The following is a 20,330-nucleotide window of genomic DNA, read 5'->3' as shown; positions in this document are numbered from 1 at the left end:
AATCACCACAGAATTACTGAAGGGATTCCAAAACTGTGGTCCACTGACGTATTTTCTAGTATGCTCAAGTTCTCTGAGACATTTTAAATTTTGTTTTCAATTTGACAATAATATGACATACAACATACTCTAGATCTGTGCTGTCTATATGGTAACCACTAATCATGGATATTTACATTGAAATTAAATAAAATTTAAAATTCAGTTCCTCAGCTGCACTAGTCACATTACAAGTGGTCAACAGGCAGGTGTGGAGAGTGGCTACTGTCCGGGACAGCAGAGCCAAACATTTCCATCACTGCACAAACTGCTACTGGACAGCAGTGCCCTGGAGGGCCAGATCACAGCCAAGCAATCCCTGCAGTTTCAGGGACCATGGCTGCGTTTATAATCAAGTGGATGCCAAACAACAGGACACTTATGTGCCAGGCTTGTGCTAAGCACTTTTTATGAACTGTCTTACTTGTTCTTCACCACAGACCCCAGGAAGTAGGCACTATTTTTTATTATTATTTTACAGGTGAGAAACCTGAGGGTCAGAAAAGCTAAGTAACTTGCCAAACGTGATACAGCTCTTAAGTGGTAGAGCCAGGATTTGTACCAAGACCAACACTCTTAATCAAACATGTTTCTAAAAGGCTAATAAGAATATAAACTGATTTAAGCTGCACACGATGCATTCACTTCAAAAGCTGTTAGAAGACACTGCACAAAGAGAGATTTTACTGTAGCTTAAATGGAGAAGTGGCAGAACTAAGACATCACTTGATAGGCACTGAATAGATATGCTGAAGGCAAAAGAATCCATGCTCCTGTGGTCAGACCACTGGAATTTTGTAAAAGACAATTTCATTTTGACAAAACATCATCATCTCTCACATTAAAATTACTGTTAATTAGAATTGTGTTGGTTTTATTGTATATCTCTGTTTTGTAGATTTATTTTGACTTCATAGTCTTATCAAAGTTGCAAGCCATAGGCATTTTTACTTAAGTTTTATGTCCATACAATTATTTAAAATAATAATTTAATTTGCCCGATCCCAGAGACCCATAATAATTTTGCTACTTTCAAGGTAACTCATACATTATTCAAGTTTGCAGATAATGATCTCCTGACTTACCACTAATGAACTTTTAGTAAGTAAGATTTCAAGGACTCAAATATAGGAATAAGATTCTCTCAATGCAGTTTATTTACTTAACATCTAAATAGGCAGTTTAAAATTTTTAATATAATAATTATATTTTAAAAAGAACCTAAAAAAAAAAAAAAAAAGAACCTAAATTTTTATGTGTACTTTTAGTAAATAAATGCCTGATATGTCACAACCTCTGTTACTAGCCTTGATCTACAGAGATGGTAACTGTATCCGTAAAGCTTCAAAAGGGTGATTTCATCTAGGAAGCTCACATATTGTACTCCTCACAACTCTAACTGGTAATAAAACAGATGTTAACTAGCTACTTGTGAAAACTTTAAAATTTCATTATCAGCAAAAAAGCTCTTTCTGGGTAATTAGAATGTATTAGGCCACTCCTTCTTGGACACTATCAAAGGAGCACATAATTCATACAACTAACACACAAATACAATGACAACCTAAGAGGTTGGCTGATAGATGAATGACTCACACACACCCCCCCTCCCGCCCCCGCCCCAAAACAGAAAAACGAGCTTCAACTTTTTATAAAAAGCCCTGAGGAGAAACTAACCCTTTCATCCTCTAGTTACTTGATGGTTGTTGGCTAATATAATGAGAAAGAATGGGAATGCCTTACTACTTACTATTCTTTAAAAATCTACTTACTCCAAATACTTTATTTATAAATAAATAAAAAAGGGTATTTGAGGAAAACAACACATTACAAATACATTTTTGTTAACTTTTTTTAAAAAAAGCAACACAGTGTATGTCTACCCAAGGAAGCTTTAAAATTCGTTTTGGGAAAATAGCAAAGAGTCTTTATTTCTAAGCCAACAAGCTACAGTGTCAGTTTGGCTATACATTTGATGGAAAGAAATCTTAGCTGGTAGATCTATAGCAAATCCAAAGAACAGCATAGACTATAGTTTCTTTAAAGCTCACAGGAGGTAATTAAGAGATCTGGAGAGTAAAAATGCACTGCCTACTAAAAGTCTGTGCTTGCTTAAGGAGCTTTAAAAACTGCTTTTGTTAGAAGTTACTTCAGTGTAGTGCTTTGTATAAATTCAGTTTTTAAGTAAGTTTTAATCCTCAAAGTAAAATTTTCAAAGTGATTCAGGAAGTTGGAAGCATGGTGTGATATCAAAACCTCATCTTTCGAAGATCAGCAAAGGGAGAGGAGTGCAAGCACCTTTTAAAATTCTCCTGACCTAAATTACATAATCCTCCAAATTAACGCTATCGTTTGCAGTCTCTAGTACCCTGATTTGGGCAGAACTGATACACCACCACAGAAAGCTGGGTATGAGCAAGCCTGTTCCTGGCCAGGGAAGGGAAAAGAAGGAATCACAATGACTCACTACCGGGCGCTCCTTTGTACTTTGCCCCGTGCCGGACACCGCGGATAGTGTATAAGGAAGTTGCGCTCGTGCCGGACACTGTGGGTCGTGTATAAGGAAGTTGCGCTCCAGTCTGCAAGTAAAGTAACCAGCCTCCTTCCACGAAGAGGAAACTTGAAGCCCCAGAGACTCTCCACTAAGGCGAAGGCCCGAAAGCCCCTCCCCAAGCTTCTGTAAAGGTTAATAAAAGGAAGGATGTAGTCCCTGACAACCCAGCCCAACGACTCCCTCCTCACCCCGCCTTAAAGGAGGAGGGGGCTCTCTCTAAACAGGGACCAGAGAGTAACAGTAGGCGGTAGCAGGGCGGGGCTCCAAGAGCAGCCTCGGTAGGAGCCAGCTCCCAGGCAGCGGCTTGCAGAATCGGAAGGAGGGAGACAGGGACGGAAGGAGGGAAGGAGGAAGACAGGGAGGGAAAGAGCTGGCGGCCCCGCCCCAGGCCCCGCCCAGCCCGAAGAAGGAGGGCTGACTTTTCCGCCTGGGGGACTCGGTAGCAGGCAGGACGGGGGTGCCCTTCCCTTCCTGTGAAGCTCGAGCAGCCCCACGCAAGCCCAGCCGCCGCTCACCAAGAATGGCAATCCCTCCGACCCACTACCCGGCCTCCAGGGCGGCCTCGGTGGTAGAGAGCTGCATCAACTACCAGCAGGGCAGCCCCCACAAGGTGTTTCTGGTGCAGACAGTCAAACAAGCCAGCCTGCAGGTGAGTCGGGCAGAGGGTGGTGGCGGCACCTGCTACCGTTCCCCCCACCGTCGAGGGTCTCAGCTCCACCTGCTCCTGACTCCCCACACCCCTTGCCCGTTTTGGGCCTCAAGGCTGGCTGTCTCTCTAGAGGAGTTGGCTTTTCTGGGCTTGGGCTACACTCCAGTCTCTGGGGACAGCCCCGGGGCTGTTTGTTGTTTTTACGGGAAGGCAGAGACACTGATAGTTTTTATGGGCCCTGCTACAAGGAAATCGGTAAATGTTCTCAGTTGGGGCAGCTTCTCCCCTTTCCCCAAGTGAAACCTATAGGAACCATTTTCAAAAGGATCTTAAAACTGGCGCTATGTTTAGCATCTACTACTCCAATCTGGGCCAAGTGAAGCTCCCGTCTTGCAAAAGATTCTTCACTGCCTGAATTTTAAGATCAATCCTTTATTAGACTCTTAGACCAAAATGAAGGGGTAAACAAAAAGCAACAGAAACAGACAAAGCAGAGTAAAGTACTGGGGCCTGAAGCTTCACTTCAACCATCCAAACACTACTGCCACTGACTGCTGTGAATGATGGGCCCCCTCTGGCTAAAGGGTTAAATTTAAACTGCTCAAGACCTCAGCAACCACTAAGCTTGTTTCCGTTTTACTAAAATCTAACAGATTTGAGACTGTCCCTTATTTATCTGACAGAAGTTTAACTGCTAACAGTCTTTAAGAGCTGACAGGGAGTAAATGTTATCTCAAAACCACACCAGATAACATAATTAGGTACAAATTCTCAATTACATCTTGATTCAAAAGTGAAATACCTAAACGTCTGTCTGTTATAAAATTTGTTAACGCATCATTTTGCAGGTCCACTAACATACAAAAGCAGTACTTAACATTCTCTAACCACTTCACAGTAAGCTGCCTCAAAACGGAATTCATCTTCATTGAACACTACTTGGAGGGTACATAAGGCTTTATGAAAAAGCTTTTCAATGGTGCATCCTATTTGTCACCTTTAGAATTAAAATTTTCAAAATTTCTTATGTGGAATTTAGGATCACAGATCCAGAGGTTAGAGTACTCTGATGATTGAAAGTGAATTATAACCGATTTTATTTATATATGCTTTTATCTCACCCTCTTGTTCTCATCCAAAATAACCCTGCTAGAGGACCTGCTAAATTAGATGTCACAAACATGGTGACATTCCTTGGTCAAGGTGTAAGGCCTTAATCATTTACCCCCAACAGTCAGCACCACGCCCAACCAGATGAGAATGGATTCTTCTAACAATGTAAAGAATTGAGTTATTGTTATAATAACACCACATTTTCTTAATTTTAGGATATTCCAGGAAGAGGACGAAAGTATTGCCTTAAATTTTCCGTGGAAGAAATTATCCAAAAAGTAAGTGAAATGTCATTTTATTATGAAATAAAATTTGATTCCTAATATTCCATATCACCTCTGCTGATCAAATCATAGGATTAATTTGGTTTTTAAAAGAGTTGTTGTAAAATCCCTGCCTCAAAAAAAAAATGATCACCATACAAAGGTCAGTTTTTACTTTTTGTGTATTCTGAGATACACTTAGTATTTCTATAACACTATTTAGAAAAGAGACTCTATATACTTCAGTTCAAATAAATTTCCTTTAAAAATGTTACGTACTCATAGGCCAGTATGAATTTTTGCCTAATATGAACAAGTATAATAACGAACTCTACAATCATCATCACTTTTTTAATGTCTGTTTCATTCTGTTTTTCATTTCTTTTATTTAAAGAAAGCAAGTGCTTTCTTAGATTTATGAGCAATAGAATGGCCAACTGATACCATTGTGTTCAGATAAGAATCTTTCAGTAATGGGGCAGGGAAATTTAAAAAACATATACACCTGTCAAATTATTAATGAGACAAACTTAAAAGGAAGGAACTGCCACTTGTACCATAACCATTCTGAAATTTAAAAAAGCTTGCCCTTTTGTTAAGCATAATTAAGAAGAGATACAGGCTAACATAAGGAGATTCATTAAAAGGCATTTGAGCTGCTTGATAGTCATCTTTACAAAGCAGAACCAATGCTACAATCTTCTCATTTTATATTTGGATATAGATTGCAGAATCTGAGTTTGAGAAAATTTCTGTTATTTCAGGAGGAGAGAGTAAGAGTAACAGACTTAAAAAAAGTAACCAGAGTCTAGAGTTGGTATATAAAGACAGACTAAACTCTGCCTTACAAATAGACTTCCCATTAATACTGAAATACATAGTTTTAAAATGAATTTACAAGATTATGAGACCTTATATGTTATAAAATAAGTTACCTATTTTAGATACCTCTAAGAAAATTATTGGGCCACCACCAGTTAGATACCTCTGGAATAGGTACACTCAAGTCAAGTCTGAAACAACATCATTAGGGGGGCGAGGCTTTAAATGTTATATCTCAAAGCACAATAATCAGTAATGGACGGCCATCTACATGTAAAGATCTTTCACAAAATGTTTCAAACAGCAAGTCACAGTGAATTGCACAGCTGAAGTACTGTACCCTCCAATGGGACAAGACACTGCACCAGAAGTCAACTTCACATTTGAAGGAGAAATTGGAAAGAACCCAGATGAGGAAGATAACACATTTTACCATAGACTCCAGTCTATGAAGGAACCACTAGAAGCACAAAATATTCCAGGTATATAACTATATGGCACGGAAAAATATTTTTTTCGACTTTAAGATCAATATCAATTACCTATGCTCAAAATTGTTAGATGTTAACATTATGCTGGCAATAGACTGACTTTTGCAAAAATATTTATTACTGATCTAATTCAACAACAAAAAAAGCCTTGAAACTTTATAGATCAATCTATGGCTTAATTAAATTAATTACTTTCTGTACACATTTGAAGAAAACTAAGACATGACTTAGAATTTTTTAAAGGTTAATACTGTATATATAAAATAATTCCATTTATCATATAAATGTTTCCCTCACCAGACAGTTTTGGAAATGTACCTCCGGAAATGAAGCCAGTTCAACATTTAGCCTGGGTTGCCTGTGGTTATATAATATGGCAAAATTCCACTGAAAATACATGGTATAAAATGGCAAAAATTCAAACTGTCAAGCAAGTGGTAAGTAATTTCTATAAAATACACTATTAATACATTTACTGAAGGTGTTGTAATTCATGATTGGATGAATAGTGCCCCTTTAGTCATTTTGTATTTAAGATAGTGAAGTCAGTATTTGAAGGAGAAGTCAGTTATCAAGGCTAGAGAAGGTGAAGCTGCAGTTTCAAGAGAGTGAAGTCTTGAATTATAAATAATTTGGCAATGGTTTTTGTGTGCAGCTTAATACAGATTATTTCCTTTCGCAACCTAAGTTTTGTGTTCAAATTACTATAATCATGTGATACTGAAACCACCTCTGCTTTTCTCCTCTAGTGAAATGGTAGTGTCAGAGCTAGAGATATGGCTGGATTTTTTTCCCCCAGGATCAGCTGGAACAAAAATATTAGCATCTCAGTCTTTGTGAAGCTTGCTGTATATAATTATCTTTTATAACCCATTTAGTCATAATTGACAACCTCATATCTTACTTGTTGCTAGCCTTGTATTTTAAGTCTGATATGACTATTCCAAACTGCCTCTTTCTAGACCTTAAAGAGATTAAAATAAATTCTTTGAGTTTAGCTTTATTAAGAGGTTTAAAAGAAAAACAAAATATGTCACTAGTAGTATTTAATGGAATACAAGAAAAATACTCTGTAAGAGAAAAGCACTTTCCATTGGCTTGTTTCAGTTTGTTGATAACAAACTGCAAGGCAGTTGGAGCACCTTTACTCCACAAGCTTGTGCAGCCACTTATTAGATAACTTTGGACACTGGAGGACAGGATACCAATTACAGTACTCAGAGTGTAATGCCAAATACCTAGCATCACTATTTATAACACTTTAAGAGAGCCTTTTTCTAATGCATTTTTGTAGATAGCAACCTTGGTTACAACACTCCTATAGGGGCATTGAGGCTCAGATAATTGAGTAGCTGGGTCCACGTTACAGAGGATATACAATCACAATCATGATTTTCAAGCCATGTTTTTATAGCAAAATATGCAGTGTTACTGCTTTATGAAATAAATTTCCTGTAAACCTTCACTAAATTGAAGTTTTAAAGCATTAATGAAAATCCCAACAGAAGAGTTTAACCACTGCTTCAGCGTGTATATATTATATATCTTTACCTATTATGATCCAACACGTAAGAAACCTTCCTGATTTTTACCTTATCCTTAAAGGACATTCTTTGTTGATATAGTCAAAGAAGGGATTGCTTCAAGATACTATTAAGGAGAGAAGAGTATAGTTTTATTTGATCCTGGGGCCATATTTATAATTACTGTCAACCAAAGGAGCCACAGGAGTTTGTGCTGCCTCTTGGAGTCTAGGGCTTGTTTCAATACATCAGTTATAAGCCTTAAAGAGCCTTGTGTGAGTACAGCAAATTTCTGACGACCATGGTTTGAAACTCTGTAGATGCAATATTTCTGTGCAGCTGATAGTATAAATACTTTATATGTCCAAAGCAATAAGCAGCATAGATCAAAGCTTTAGTTACAAAATCAAACATTACATTTTATTATTTTCAGTTTTTAAAAGAGAATTTCTATTATAAAATTGGTTTCCTTTAGTGTAAACTCTCATTTCAGTAGTTTATCCCTTAAACGATGCTTTTCTGAATAATGGAAACATTAAGGAATTTAAATGACAAATTATAGACTCTAATGTTCTTAAGTAGCTACCACAACTCAGAAACTAAAAACAGAAAGGGTAAATGATTTTTAGAGTAACAAATTTTTTAAAAATCATGATTTTAAAATGTAGTTTGAAAAAAATCTTATTTATAAGAGGATAGTTTTTCTGCCAGGCTAAATAAATTATGACATTCAATTTTTAATTTTACTTAAGTGGAAGTATTACTGTCATCTACTAATGAAAGCTGATTCTTAAAATTATCATTTTTGCCAATGATATCAAGTTTTAAATGCAGGTTTTTATATTTTATTATAGCAAAGAAATGACGACTTCATTGAGTTAGACTACACCATTCTACTTCATGACATTGCATCTCAGGTAGAGTATCATTTCCTTTATTTGATGCTACTTTGAAAATTGAGACTCATTTTGTAGCCACAGTATGCCTTATTAATTTTGACTCTAAATCAGAATTCATATAAATTCAAATAGGCACCAGGCTGAAATATATTACACTTGCAGCAATTTAACTTGTTTTGTGCTTTCTTTATGAGGACTGTTTTGTTTCTAACAAAATATAAACCCAACTCTGTTTTCTTAAATGTTTTCTGAATTTTATCATAGCATCAGTTTCCTTTACTTGCAGGAGATTATTCCTTGGCAAATGCAAGTTCTCTGGCATCCACAATATGGTACTAAAGTAAAACATAACAGCCGTCTACCAAAGGAAGCACAATTGGAATAAATGAAGACTGTAACATTCGATGAAGTATAAACATTCTTATTAATGATGTGTATACCAGTCTTCATTGATATCTAGCTTAAAGGGTCAGACAAATCTCATAAGTGTCCCTTTGTATAAACGGCCTGAACTACAGAACTATATAGCTTCCATAATAAAGAACATCACAATGTAAAAGTGTCTTATCAACAGTAATAGTGCTATGTATATCCCCTAATAAAAAGCTTTAAATTCCAGCCTCATAGTTTATGTTTAATCGTTTTGCATACTTACGGGACAGGGGCCGTAATGGTTTCTCTGAAAGCAACTTTTGGCTTTCCTGTGATACAAGGACAGCCATATTCTCTTTCCATCCTCTAAAAAGAGCAGGAGAGATCTTTTTGGTATATTTAAATTAAAAAAATAATAAACTAAAGGAAGAAAAATCCTAAGAATCTCAACTACCTTAGAAGCATTCATTTAAATATGATAAGCAAATGATAAATCTTAAATCACTTAAGTACCTTATGAGGATAAATACATGATATTAAGCAATACAAACTGCTTTTACAGATTTTATATAAATGAATTCTAATTTAGACTGATTAATTTATACTTACCTCCAATTAATCTATCCACTAAAACTTTATCTTTGCTCCATTTTATTACATATTTACTGGAATAGTATATGAATCTGTTGTCATAATTTTCTACTATCTCAATTTCAAAGATATAATCAGAACCAGAATTTTTAATCGTAAGTCATATATATTTTGTTTTCGTTCACATACACACAAGACCTTTCCTAGGTAAGCAGGGGCCCCATCTATCCACTTGTTTATCTCCATTATAATGATCTTCAAGTAGTGACTTGAGAAGAAAACAGGCAAGAAATGGCCTGAAGAGTGGGTACTGGTGGGCCGACTTTCTCAGCAGGTTTCTCCCTAAGGTTGTCTTCCTAAGGCTGAGACCAGGATACACTCGACCCAAGGGACCATAACCTAGGGATGGATCAATGGTCTTACTGCAAATCCCCTGAGCCTTGATTCTAGAAGTCTGCAGTGTTTTACGAATAAAAAGATTTAGAAACCAAAAGTAATTAATTAGTAACACACACTGGAAGAAGCAGTATACCACATCTAGATACAAAAACCAGAGTGAAGCTTGAAGAACCACTATTAGTTTACAACCATTAGATTGAGAATTATCGACTCTTAACAAAACATAGACATAAATAAAGTGAATTTAACTTCTTTGTTATTCATTACCTGAGCATAGATTTCCAGGTGTAATTCTCCCATTCCAGATACAATTGTCTCTTTGCTCTCAGTGTCAAAGTGGACTTTAAATGTGGGATCTTCTCTTGTAAACCTGCCAATGCCTTTTGAAAATTTTTCCAGATCATTCTTTAAAAAAAGAAAATCATTACACATTTTACTAAGCATGGTAAGCAATGAAATTGTTGAAAAAACTTTAATGAATGAAATCAAATACACGAACAGTTAAAAAATAAAAATGATCTACCATCTGGTTTCTAGGCTATATCCTTTTAATATGAGAGCTTGGATACCACACAGCCAAGACAGCAGGGAATAGCTAACTGAGAGAATTTTCTTTTCACACCAAGATACAGGAGTCCAAGACTTAACTCTATGCCCTTTCCTATTATATTGACAAAAACTGTCCATTTGTGGAAAAGTGCCCATAAAGCGGAAAGCAGAATCTGTGTTACTGTGTTATATTTTAGAAATCCTATACATAATCAAAGGAATCAGCATGGTTACCAAGATTCTACTGTAGATTCAAGAGGGCAGTTGAGACCAACACTAGGGAAATGCACATGAGACCTCTCCCTTTCAAAACTATCTGCTTGGATGTGGTCTGATGCACCTTTATTCTCCTTAGATGTAACTTCCTTATGTGGTAAGCAGAATAATGGTCTTCTAAGGACATGCCCTAATCCCCCCAAACCTGTGACTGTTACCTTACATGGCAAAGGGGACCCAGCAGATGTGAGTAAGGTTACAGACTTAGAGATGGGGAGATTATCATGAATCATCTGCACAGGCCCAATTTAATTGCATGGGCCTTTAAAAATGGAAGCTGACGGACTTCCCTGGTGGCGCAGTGGTTAAGAATCCGCCTGCCAATGCAGGGGACACGGGTTCAATCCCTGGTCTGGGAAGATCCCACGTGCCACAGAGCAACTAAGCCTGTGCACCACAACTACCGAGCTTGCGCTCTAGAGCCCACGAGCCACAACTACTGAGTCCACACGCCGCAACTACTGAAGCCCATGTGCTCTAGCGCCCATGTGCTGCAACTACTGAGCCTGCATGATGCAACTACTGAAGCCTGCATGCCTAGAGCCCGTGCTCCGCCACAAGAGAAGCCACTGCAATGAGAAGCCTGTGCACCGCAATGAAGAGTAGCCCCCGCTCGCCGCACATGCACGGCAACGAAGACCCAATGCAGCCAAAAAAATTTTTTTTTAATAAAATAAAATAAAAATGGAAGCTGAATGAAGAAAATAAAAGAAAAATGGAAGCTGAATGAAGAATAAAATAAAAATGGAAGCTGAATGAAGAAAGTGGAGAGATGGGAAGAGAAAAAGAAGAGACAGGAGATATTTGAAACATGAGAGGGGCTCATTTTGCTGTTGCTGGCATTGAAGACAGGAGGAAGGGGGCTATGAGCAGCCTCTAGAAGCTACAAACAGCCCTCAGGTGACAGCAAGGAAATGAGGACCCCAGTCCTACAACAAGGAGCTGAATTCTGCCAACAATCTGAGTAAGCAAGGAACTAAACTGTCCCCTAGAGCCTCCAAGAAAGAAACAACACAGCCTTGCCAATACTTGATTTTAGCCCATTAAGAACTGTGTCCGAATTGTGACCTACACAACTGTAAAATAATACATCTGTGCTGTTTTAAGCCACTAAGTTTTTGCTAATTTCTTACGGCAGCAATAGAAAACTAACACGCCCCAATCACCAATATTAACAGCTATCACATGTGGCTTAAGATGTGTTATGTGTTTTGTATACGTTATCTCAAATTCTAACCACAAGGCTGCACGACAGAATTATCCATGTTTTACAGGTGAGGAAACTAGGTACAGACAAGTTGCTCAAGTCCACAGAGCTAGCTGGGCTTGAATCCTGGGTTAGTCTATCTCCAAAGTCATTTCCCTTTTCCCTGCACTAGCCAGGGACTCTCAACTTACTAGAAGATCACCCCTGCCCCACTACTGAGATTCAGGATTTTATGCAGTGATTTCATTATTTGATGTATATTAATTTTCCAGGAAGCAGACAACCCCAAGACACCAAAAAACCTTTTGAATATTGATGCGTTTGATTTCCCTCCATGATTGTGAACTATCAAGAGTTAAATGTCTTACATGAACTCTGGAGTTAGGAATAAAGAAGAATAATATCTTTAACTTCTAGTCTCCTTCATCTTCTGAAGGGAAAAGCAACCAATCTGGCAAAGTACTTGGAGCAAACTGTGGCATCTCACTGTGGTAAGATGTAAAGCTCGCCTTTCAACTTTCTGAGATAGAGTGACTGAACGCTTCCTGTCACCTCAACATTCTCTTTTCTATAATGAGAAGGGCCTGGAAAATCTCAGTTCCTCAAAATAGATGAAGTAGTTGCTGTTAATATATCCACAAGACAATAAATCAGAATACGTTCTGTAAATGATAGTACCCAGATGACAAGAAATCATAAAATGTTCACTCAATGCATGAATGAGTTAATGTCAATATATCACGTTAAAATGACTGTTATGAATGTAACTAACTTAAGAACTAAACAATTATGTTTCAAGATCAGGACTAATTCCAATGACAAGCAATGCATATGCAGAACCTATTCAAGCAATTTTGGCTAAAAAGCTAAATGACATCAAATCCAATCATAAAACTTTGTATTTGAAAGTGAGTCCAAACAGCCTTGTTTGAAGGCCTTCCATGTTATAGTCAGACATTTACTTCATAACTACCACAGATGTAGAGATGTATTATAATCCATGAGGCAATTAATCTATGCAATATTTTAATATACTTTACAGTGAGGTTTTTCTGCAACTTAGGACAAATGCCTCAGTTGCCTCTCTTCCATCTCTTATGATCTGAATCTAGGAAGTTACTCACACTTAACACTCCAGAGCCAATGATATACCTTTACTATAGTAAAGAGTTATAAAGCACAGTCTCATGAATACTTTAATACCATCAACTTCTTCAAATATACTGTGAAGTACTTACTACTAATAGACTGGTAAATTTTAAAAGGTGATCTGAATACCAAAAGAGGAAATAGAGACCATAAGACTGCTGGTTATCACAAGACACCATGTGCATTGTGGAGACAGACAAAAAAGAGCTCAAGTTTTTACTGTGATATACTGAGCGTTATCAAACTCCTACCTTGTTAGAAGGCTTCACTGCTATTGAAATGACAGGATCAGGAACATGAATTGACTCCTAAAATATTTTTCAAAGAACAGAGAAGAATTCAAATACAGTACCGTATGTGTCAGGGATGGATTAATTTTATTGTTCTCCTTTACAACAGAACAAAAGACAAATACTAGTCAACATCTTAGGGTAGACAAATATATCTTGGTCTGTTTTTCCTTAAATAAATGAATATATTAACATATATAGGTGTCCACTTATATGATCTCCTCCCTCCCAAAATAACAAAAATAAAGCATCTATTTACTTACTTAACTGTTTAAGACCCTTAAGTTTGTTGACACTTTCAGTTTAACGTAATCGTTACGTATAATGAATTCAAATGCTGAGATGTGGAATACTTATTAGCTAGTGGCTACATCTGCTATAGCTATCTTCTGATAAGTTATTTAATCAAAATATACTGCCATCACTGATAAGCAGAGAAAGGGACTAGACTCTTTATACATATGATATTCATTTAATCAGTCACAACTCTGAGAGGCAGATAGTATTATCCCCATTTTACAAATAGAAGCATTAAAGGCTTGGCAAGAAGAATAACTAACTTGGCCAAGGGCCAGCAGGTAGCACAGGGCAGAGGTAAGACTGACCAGGGTCTATTTGCCTCAACACCTGAGTACTTCCCACAACCTCCAGTCCCTTCGTATTGGTAATGACAAGTTTAGAAAAAGCCTTATCAATAATACTTGTCAAAAAGTCCCCTTATCTAGATCCCCCAAAAACCTTTACAGAGTTATGATTTTTGCAGTGTCCTAACTTCACATGTAAAACCATAGACATTAGAGAGTATTTTATACAAAAAAGCTAAATTATAAAATTAAGAATTCATCATATGGTACAGGAGCTATTATAGTGCTCACCTGTTAGGTTGGACCAGTTCTTATATAAACAACCCACTGTAAATTCCTTCACTGCAAACCACCTATCCCCTGTGTACTCATATTCGTCCTTTACTGAGTGAATTCAGGAGAGGGAGCACCCTCATGAACACATGGTCAGACTGTGCAAGAGCCTACTGTCCTGTGGGGGCAAAAAGGGGAGGAGTAAAGGGGACTGAAAGGCGGGGACTGAAAGGCGGGAATTGCCCGAGCATGCTCTTCCCTTCAGTCTCCCTCAGTGATGAAAAGGGACCTATGAGTTCCACAAGGCAGGCTGTGTACAGTAAGTGGGACTGTCTAGTTGCATCCTGCCTGCAGGGCAGGGTTCTGTTCTGTCATGCTGCCCCTGGAGTCTAGCCAAAATGTTACAGCCTGCTCTTACAGTTCTCTAGGGGATTGAGGGAAGGGTCCAATCTCCAGCTGCCGAGTTAATAAGGAAGGAGCACTTGGCTGGGACTAGCCTGATGACGGTGACAGCAATTAGAGGTGTGCCCACAATGGGGAGGCAGATCTCAGGGTAGGAGTCAGCGCTACACATCCCAGGTTACCTGGTGGAGATTTTCCCTCCATGCTAAACCCTGGAGAATGGTGGAATGATTTTACTACGAAAAACCAGGTAAGTTAGCTAACAGAGCACTTGTTTAGTTGACATTAAAAGAGCCATAACCAACCTACACTTGATGCCCGTGGCACTCAATGAAAACTTCTGTGGTTGTTTTTCTGAAGTACTAAAACATAGACTTTTGAAACGCAAGTGATAAACAGCTTTGAAGTTAAATGACTTACCATAGAAAGGCCACTATTATCTTTGTTTGTGAATGTGTCTCCACTAGCACAGTCAATGCCAAACAATGCACAGATGTCTCCGGCAAACACTTCCTCAATATCCTAAATAAAGAATACAATATGATACTTGCAAGTAATACAAACCAGGACATAACTAAAAAGTAATTGCACAATAAACACATTGTACACAAACAAACGTGGCAGAATCTCACCATGAATTCCACAAAGAAGGAATCAGACAGAATCGATGCAACATCAACAATCAACCACGGAAAGATATACCTTCAACAGGGCCCTTATTTAAACCACACCTCAACTGACAAGATTTTACTTTGAATGGAAACTCCGAGCTATGGCATCTTTACTTGGAGGATCTGCAGTACTGACAGAACACAGAACTTCATGGTTCTAAAGTTATTTCTATAGAATTAAAAAGCATGTAGTATAGAATGGATAAACAACAAGGTCTTACTGTATAGCACAGGGAACTATATTCAATATCCTGTGATAAACCATAATGGAAAAGAATATGAAAAAGAATGTATATATATGTATAACTGAGTCACTTTGCTGTACAGCAGTAATTAACACAACATTGTAATTCAACTATACTTCAATTAAGAAATAAATTTTAAAAAGATAAATTCAAAAAAATAAAAAATACAATTCTATCAGAAAGAAAAACAAACAAAAAACATGTAGTACTATATGTGCTGCCACAGTCCAACAATGAGATGTGTATGACAAAGGCATCCAAGGAAAACCTGCAAAGGAAGTTTTGGAAAACAAAGGCAGGAGAATGGAGTCTACTGTACTTAAAATAATCTTAATTTCTCACAGATGCAGGCAGTTAAAAAAACACAGGAAATCTAAGAATAAAGCACTGGTGCCTCTAAACTTCCTACTCTTTTTTTATATTGACAGTTCATTAATAACAGCTGTGGCTGTGAATGAGCAAGTGTGTGTGTCTTGCTTTACTGGTTACACAGCTGTACAGATCGATCTCCTAGCCTCTGGCCCATGAAAGAGCTGTAACAATCACTAATCCCTCTAGCCTGCCCCCTGCTGCCTATCTCAAAAAAGAGCAATGATGTCTAATTTTGAAAGACTGCCTATTCATTTTCCAGGAGATAAAAAAGTTATGGCCACTGAAAATTTCTGAATGTCGTAACATTTTGCTTAGACTAATAAATTTCTCTAGGAATATAGAGCTGAATTGAGAAAGGGTGCAAGAAGGAGACAACCTCACACACTTGGTATTCCTGCCAAACCTTAACCCTATGGACCACAGAAGGCTAGGACAGATTCAGAGCCAATTCAAGAATTCAAGCCATAAGCCAAAGTTTATCTCCCAGACTAGACCCTCAGAGGTTTTAAATGCTCAGATGAATTCTGGCATCAATATGGCCCTTCTGGGGGTTGGTTCTACTTCCATATTTCAGGGAGTAAATCTACTGAACAATGTGGGAAGTTATGTATGAATTTATTACTCTCATTTACCTTTGAGAACCACAGTTCCACTGTCCTAAAAACCTATTATACTCTTCGTAAGGATAGCTCTTGAGGAAAGTGTTGAATCTTGTGCTCCGAATCTTAGAGAACTAATGTCCCTTTTCCTTAACCTTGGCCACTGAGGAAATACAGCTAACTCACAAATGGCGGTTTAAAATGTGTTCCTGACATTTGCTAATTTAGCCTACACCAAAGTGCCACATGAGAATTGTAGCCCACCTAACTAAAAAGGAAGAAGCTAGGAAAACACATTCAACTAGAAGTGATTTTCTTGTGGGGCTCAGGATACCAAGAAGGTAGATATATTTCACTTGCATTAGAGAAATTCCTGACCTCACAACAATGCCCAGGTACTCGCCTCCATCATGTCGGCATGCATGTGAACCAGCCGTTGCACCCGTACTTTCTTTCTCGTCCTCGTATTATAGATGGTATCACCCTTCTTCAACTGTCCTTGATAATTTCGAACATAAGTTAATTGTCCAAATCGACCTGCCTAGAAGTCAAGATTGGGTAAGGTCAGAAAGAATAAAAAAGAAACACAGGAATCAAAATTAAGAGGGAAACTTCACAACTACCTTCAAATATTTGCTATCAGTTTTAGTAGTACAACTTATATACATGCTTCAGTTTGTTGTCATAAACTACTTTAATACTAGTTTTGAATATAGATAAGTTAAATGGTTGTTCTTTGATATCAAAATCCAAGATACTACTTTTGCTTCCTCTAAGTTATTAGAAAAAGTTTTAAAATTTATATAAGGAAGTTATTCCATAAGTTCAGTTTAATACAAGAAGACATAAAAATAAGGTATAATTATTAGAAAGACAACAATGTTGGAGAAACTAACATTGTTAGTTAGACTACATGTTAGAGAAACTTTGAGAGTCACCTGAAAAGCTACAGAAATAAGAGTTCTGTAAAGTGACTGAATATAAAATGAATAATCAAGGATCATTTCCTCCTGAATAGTAACACTAACTTATTAGGTAAGTATTTAAAAGTTGCCAATTCTTCCCATGTTAATTTACAGGTTTAACACAATAGCAATAAAAATCAGAAGAGGAATTTTTAAACATTTTATTAGTGACTTTAATACTAGAAGAATGGATAAAAATAGAAAATAACTCTGAGTGATATAAGAATATATTAAATACTCCAAAACATAAATAGTATAAAACTAGCACAAATTAAACTGAACAGCCCATAGGGTATAGTATAAATAGCTAAAATGTTTAATTCATTTGTCAATAGAAGATAAATGACACATGACAATCAATGAAAAAATATAACATTGTTCAAAAACCAGTTTTGAACATTGTTCAAAAACTGGTAACTAGACAATTGTTCTTCTATTTGAAGGCAGAGGAAATACATTTAGATCCTACCTCACAGCATTCAGCAAAACAAATTCCAACTGGGTTAACAATGAACAAAACAAGAAACCCCACCACAAAAAAGTAGAAAGAAAAGTAAATATTTACAAAATATAATCAAAGAGGAAGATTTATAAGGTTAAAAATGACAAAATGACTAAAGACAAAGACTGATATATTTGTCTATGTAAATTTTAAACTGCGAATTGTTTTTTAAAAAACTTTATTAGAGAAAGGCTCATACAAATAAGTAAAACACTTTGACTCTAATTTTAAAAAAGGAAAGACAAAAGAAATAAAGAGGCAATTACAAAAGAGGAAATACAATTCCATAATGAATATATGGAAAAATGTTCTCTATTATTAGGAATTAAGGCAAGATGTAGTATTAAAATACTATTTTCATTTATGAAATCAGTAATGATTTTTAATGAACAATACTCAATGCTGATAAAGATTCATTGAAATAATCTAACATATACATTAATTCTGAGAGTATGAAAGCAATCTGGCAATATATATCATTAAATATTAAAATATTTCATACCTGTTACTCAATAATTACAATTCTGAGGATCCTAAGAAAAATATTCCTAAATATATATTTTTAAAAGCTTTATGCATAAAAATTGTTACTGCAATGTTATTTCTACTTTTTAATTTAAAATTACTTTTTCTGGTTTTAGAAGTAATAAAAAGCATATTGTAAAAATTTAAAAATAAAAACTACGAAAAAGCCCCCCCGAATATAATTCCATCCCAGAAATAACCACTCTTTAACACTTTCAACTTATCCAACTTTTTTCCCACTTAAAATATTATACACAGAAGTAATAACACAACAAAAAGCACACCAAGTCCCCAAATGCTGGTTTCTAATACCATTCACAATTAAAAGAAATCAGGGCTCTTAGAGAAATGGCTGATTCTAGGGCTGGGGCAGGGAATATACAACATAAGCCTGGAGAATCCTGTAGTGCCAGAAAGTAAGGAAGTATTCAAAAAAGCAAAATACGGTGGAATGTCTAAGGGGCACAGAAGCCAAGTGAAACAGCTCCAATGGCCAAAACTGGTCAATCTGACAACAAAATAAGTAACATACCACTGGATTATAACTCAAAGTACAAAATAAATATCCATGAGTCCATACTGATAAAAATAAATGATTGAATAAATAAATATATGGGGAGAAAACACAATTCTCCTATACAGAAGAATCTCAAGTAACTTACATAGATACTGCTCCCTCAAGGAGGAAGAAAATAATTCCTAGCCCTTAAGTGTGGGCTGTGCCCAGGAACCTTCTTCTAAAGAGTCAATATGGAACGGGGTAGAGGGGAAAGTAACGTTACAGTGGAAAAACCTGTAACCAAATATTTCCTAAGTCATTTTATAATAGGAATAAAAGCCTAACAGAAAATTTCTATATATAGCAGTTAAATACATTAGAAAGCAACTTACCTCCAGTTTAAAAGCCAGGCCTACAAATGGATGGGAACTGTCTCTTCTGGGGTTCATTAAGATTTTGGTTTTCTCTTGTGAGTCACTTAAAATAAAAGAAATACACATTTATGAGATGCAATATTTGATATTTCTTTTGTATCAATTTGTTTCATCAGAATATTATCTGAGAAGAAACACATGTGCAGTAAACATTTCTGGGCTGATTCATAAGTGAAATTTCACTGAAACGGATCAATAAGAATAACTTTTCTGGCCTTAATTACTGCATTGTGACAGGACCAGAGCAGAATAAAAAACACAAAAATAGTCTGGCAGAAAAAGAAAAATTATCAATGAGAACTTCAAATTTTTTGTTTCTTAAAGCATTAAAAAAAATACAATTGGTTCCAAATGAGTAAATTTTCTAATGATGTAAACTTTGATAATGAAATAAATCATATTTCTAACTAACAAATAGAATATGATATGGGAAGGTATAATAAATATTTTTCTCTATGCCAAAATTGTTACCCAAATAGAAATGGAGATTGATTTTTGTAAATTATGGGGAAAACCCCACAATCGCAACTACAAGAACCATTCTTAAATACTTTCCCAGTGCACAAATGTTAAAGTCTTTGTGCATAAATTAAAAATCAATTTCCAAGACTTACTCCTGATTGAGAATAGCATAATTTTGGACTTCAGATGGATTTGGGAGGTATTCTAAAACAGCATCTAAAAGAGGCTGAACTCCTTTGTTCTTCAAGGCACTTCCCAAAAAGACAGGAGTAAATGACCTATTTAGAGTGGCTCTTCGAATTGCGAGCTACAAACGAAAAAAATTAACGATTAGTTTATCTTAAAGTTACATTTTGTGTTTCAGATCAATTACAAAGCAACAAATGAATGAAATGAATTGATACTCTTTGGAGTACTGGCTCTGGTGAAGACTGGAATCAGGTTCTCTATAACTTAAGATCAAAATACAAAAAAAGAAAAAAAAAAGAAAAAAGGCTATTTAACTTTCAACACTGCAATTGCTTTCAACACTCCTGGAATGTCACTACCTTTCAATTTGGCAAGAAAAAGATATATATATACACACATAGAAAATAAACACACAGAACAGT

The 20,330-nt window shown here is 36.4% G+C and overlaps 2 protein-coding genes across 2 annotated transcripts in view; one reads left to right on the top strand and one right to left on the bottom strand.

Moving 5' to 3' along the window:
• Positions 1-20,330, bottom strand: part of GFM1 (G elongation factor mitochondrial 1) — a 42,944-nt gene that overhangs the window by 10,133 nt on the left and 12,481 nt on the right. Inside the window, exons 7-13 of the mRNA XM_024740161.1 lie at positions 19,872-20,026; positions 19,216-19,300; positions 16,736-16,873; positions 14,866-14,967; positions 13,148-13,204; positions 9,983-10,120; positions 9,009-9,091 (exon numbers count right to left, since the gene is read on the bottom strand). Of these exons, the coding sequence (XP_024595929.1) occupies positions 9,009-9,091; positions 9,983-10,120; positions 13,148-13,204; positions 14,866-14,967; positions 16,736-16,873; positions 19,216-19,300; positions 19,872-20,026 (758 nt within the window). The remainder of the gene's footprint in view (positions 1-9,008; positions 9,092-9,982; positions 10,121-13,147; positions 13,205-14,865; positions 14,968-16,735; positions 16,874-19,215; positions 19,301-19,871; positions 20,027-20,330) is intronic.
• On the top strand, positions 2,698-8,971 carry LXN (latexin). The gene is made up of 6 exons (XM_024740162.1): positions 2,698-3,242; positions 4,571-4,633; positions 5,745-5,922; positions 6,232-6,368; positions 8,309-8,371; positions 8,640-8,971. Exons 1-6 carry the CDS (start codon positions 3,114-3,116, stop codon positions 8,736-8,738), a joined length of 669 nt encoding a protein of 222 aa, XP_024595930.1. The 5' UTR covers positions 2,698-3,113; the 3' UTR covers positions 8,739-8,971.

Source organism: Neophocaena asiaeorientalis, unplaced genomic scaffold (assembly GCF_003031525.2).
Source record: "Neophocaena asiaeorientalis asiaeorientalis breed wild unplaced genomic scaffold, Neophocaena_asiaeorientalis_V1.1 scaffold50, whole genome shotgun sequence".
Classification (NCBI taxonomy): Eukaryota; Metazoa; Chordata; class Mammalia; order Artiodactyla; family Phocoenidae; genus Neophocaena; species Neophocaena asiaeorientalis.
This window is presented reverse-complemented; position numbering and strand designations above follow the sequence as displayed.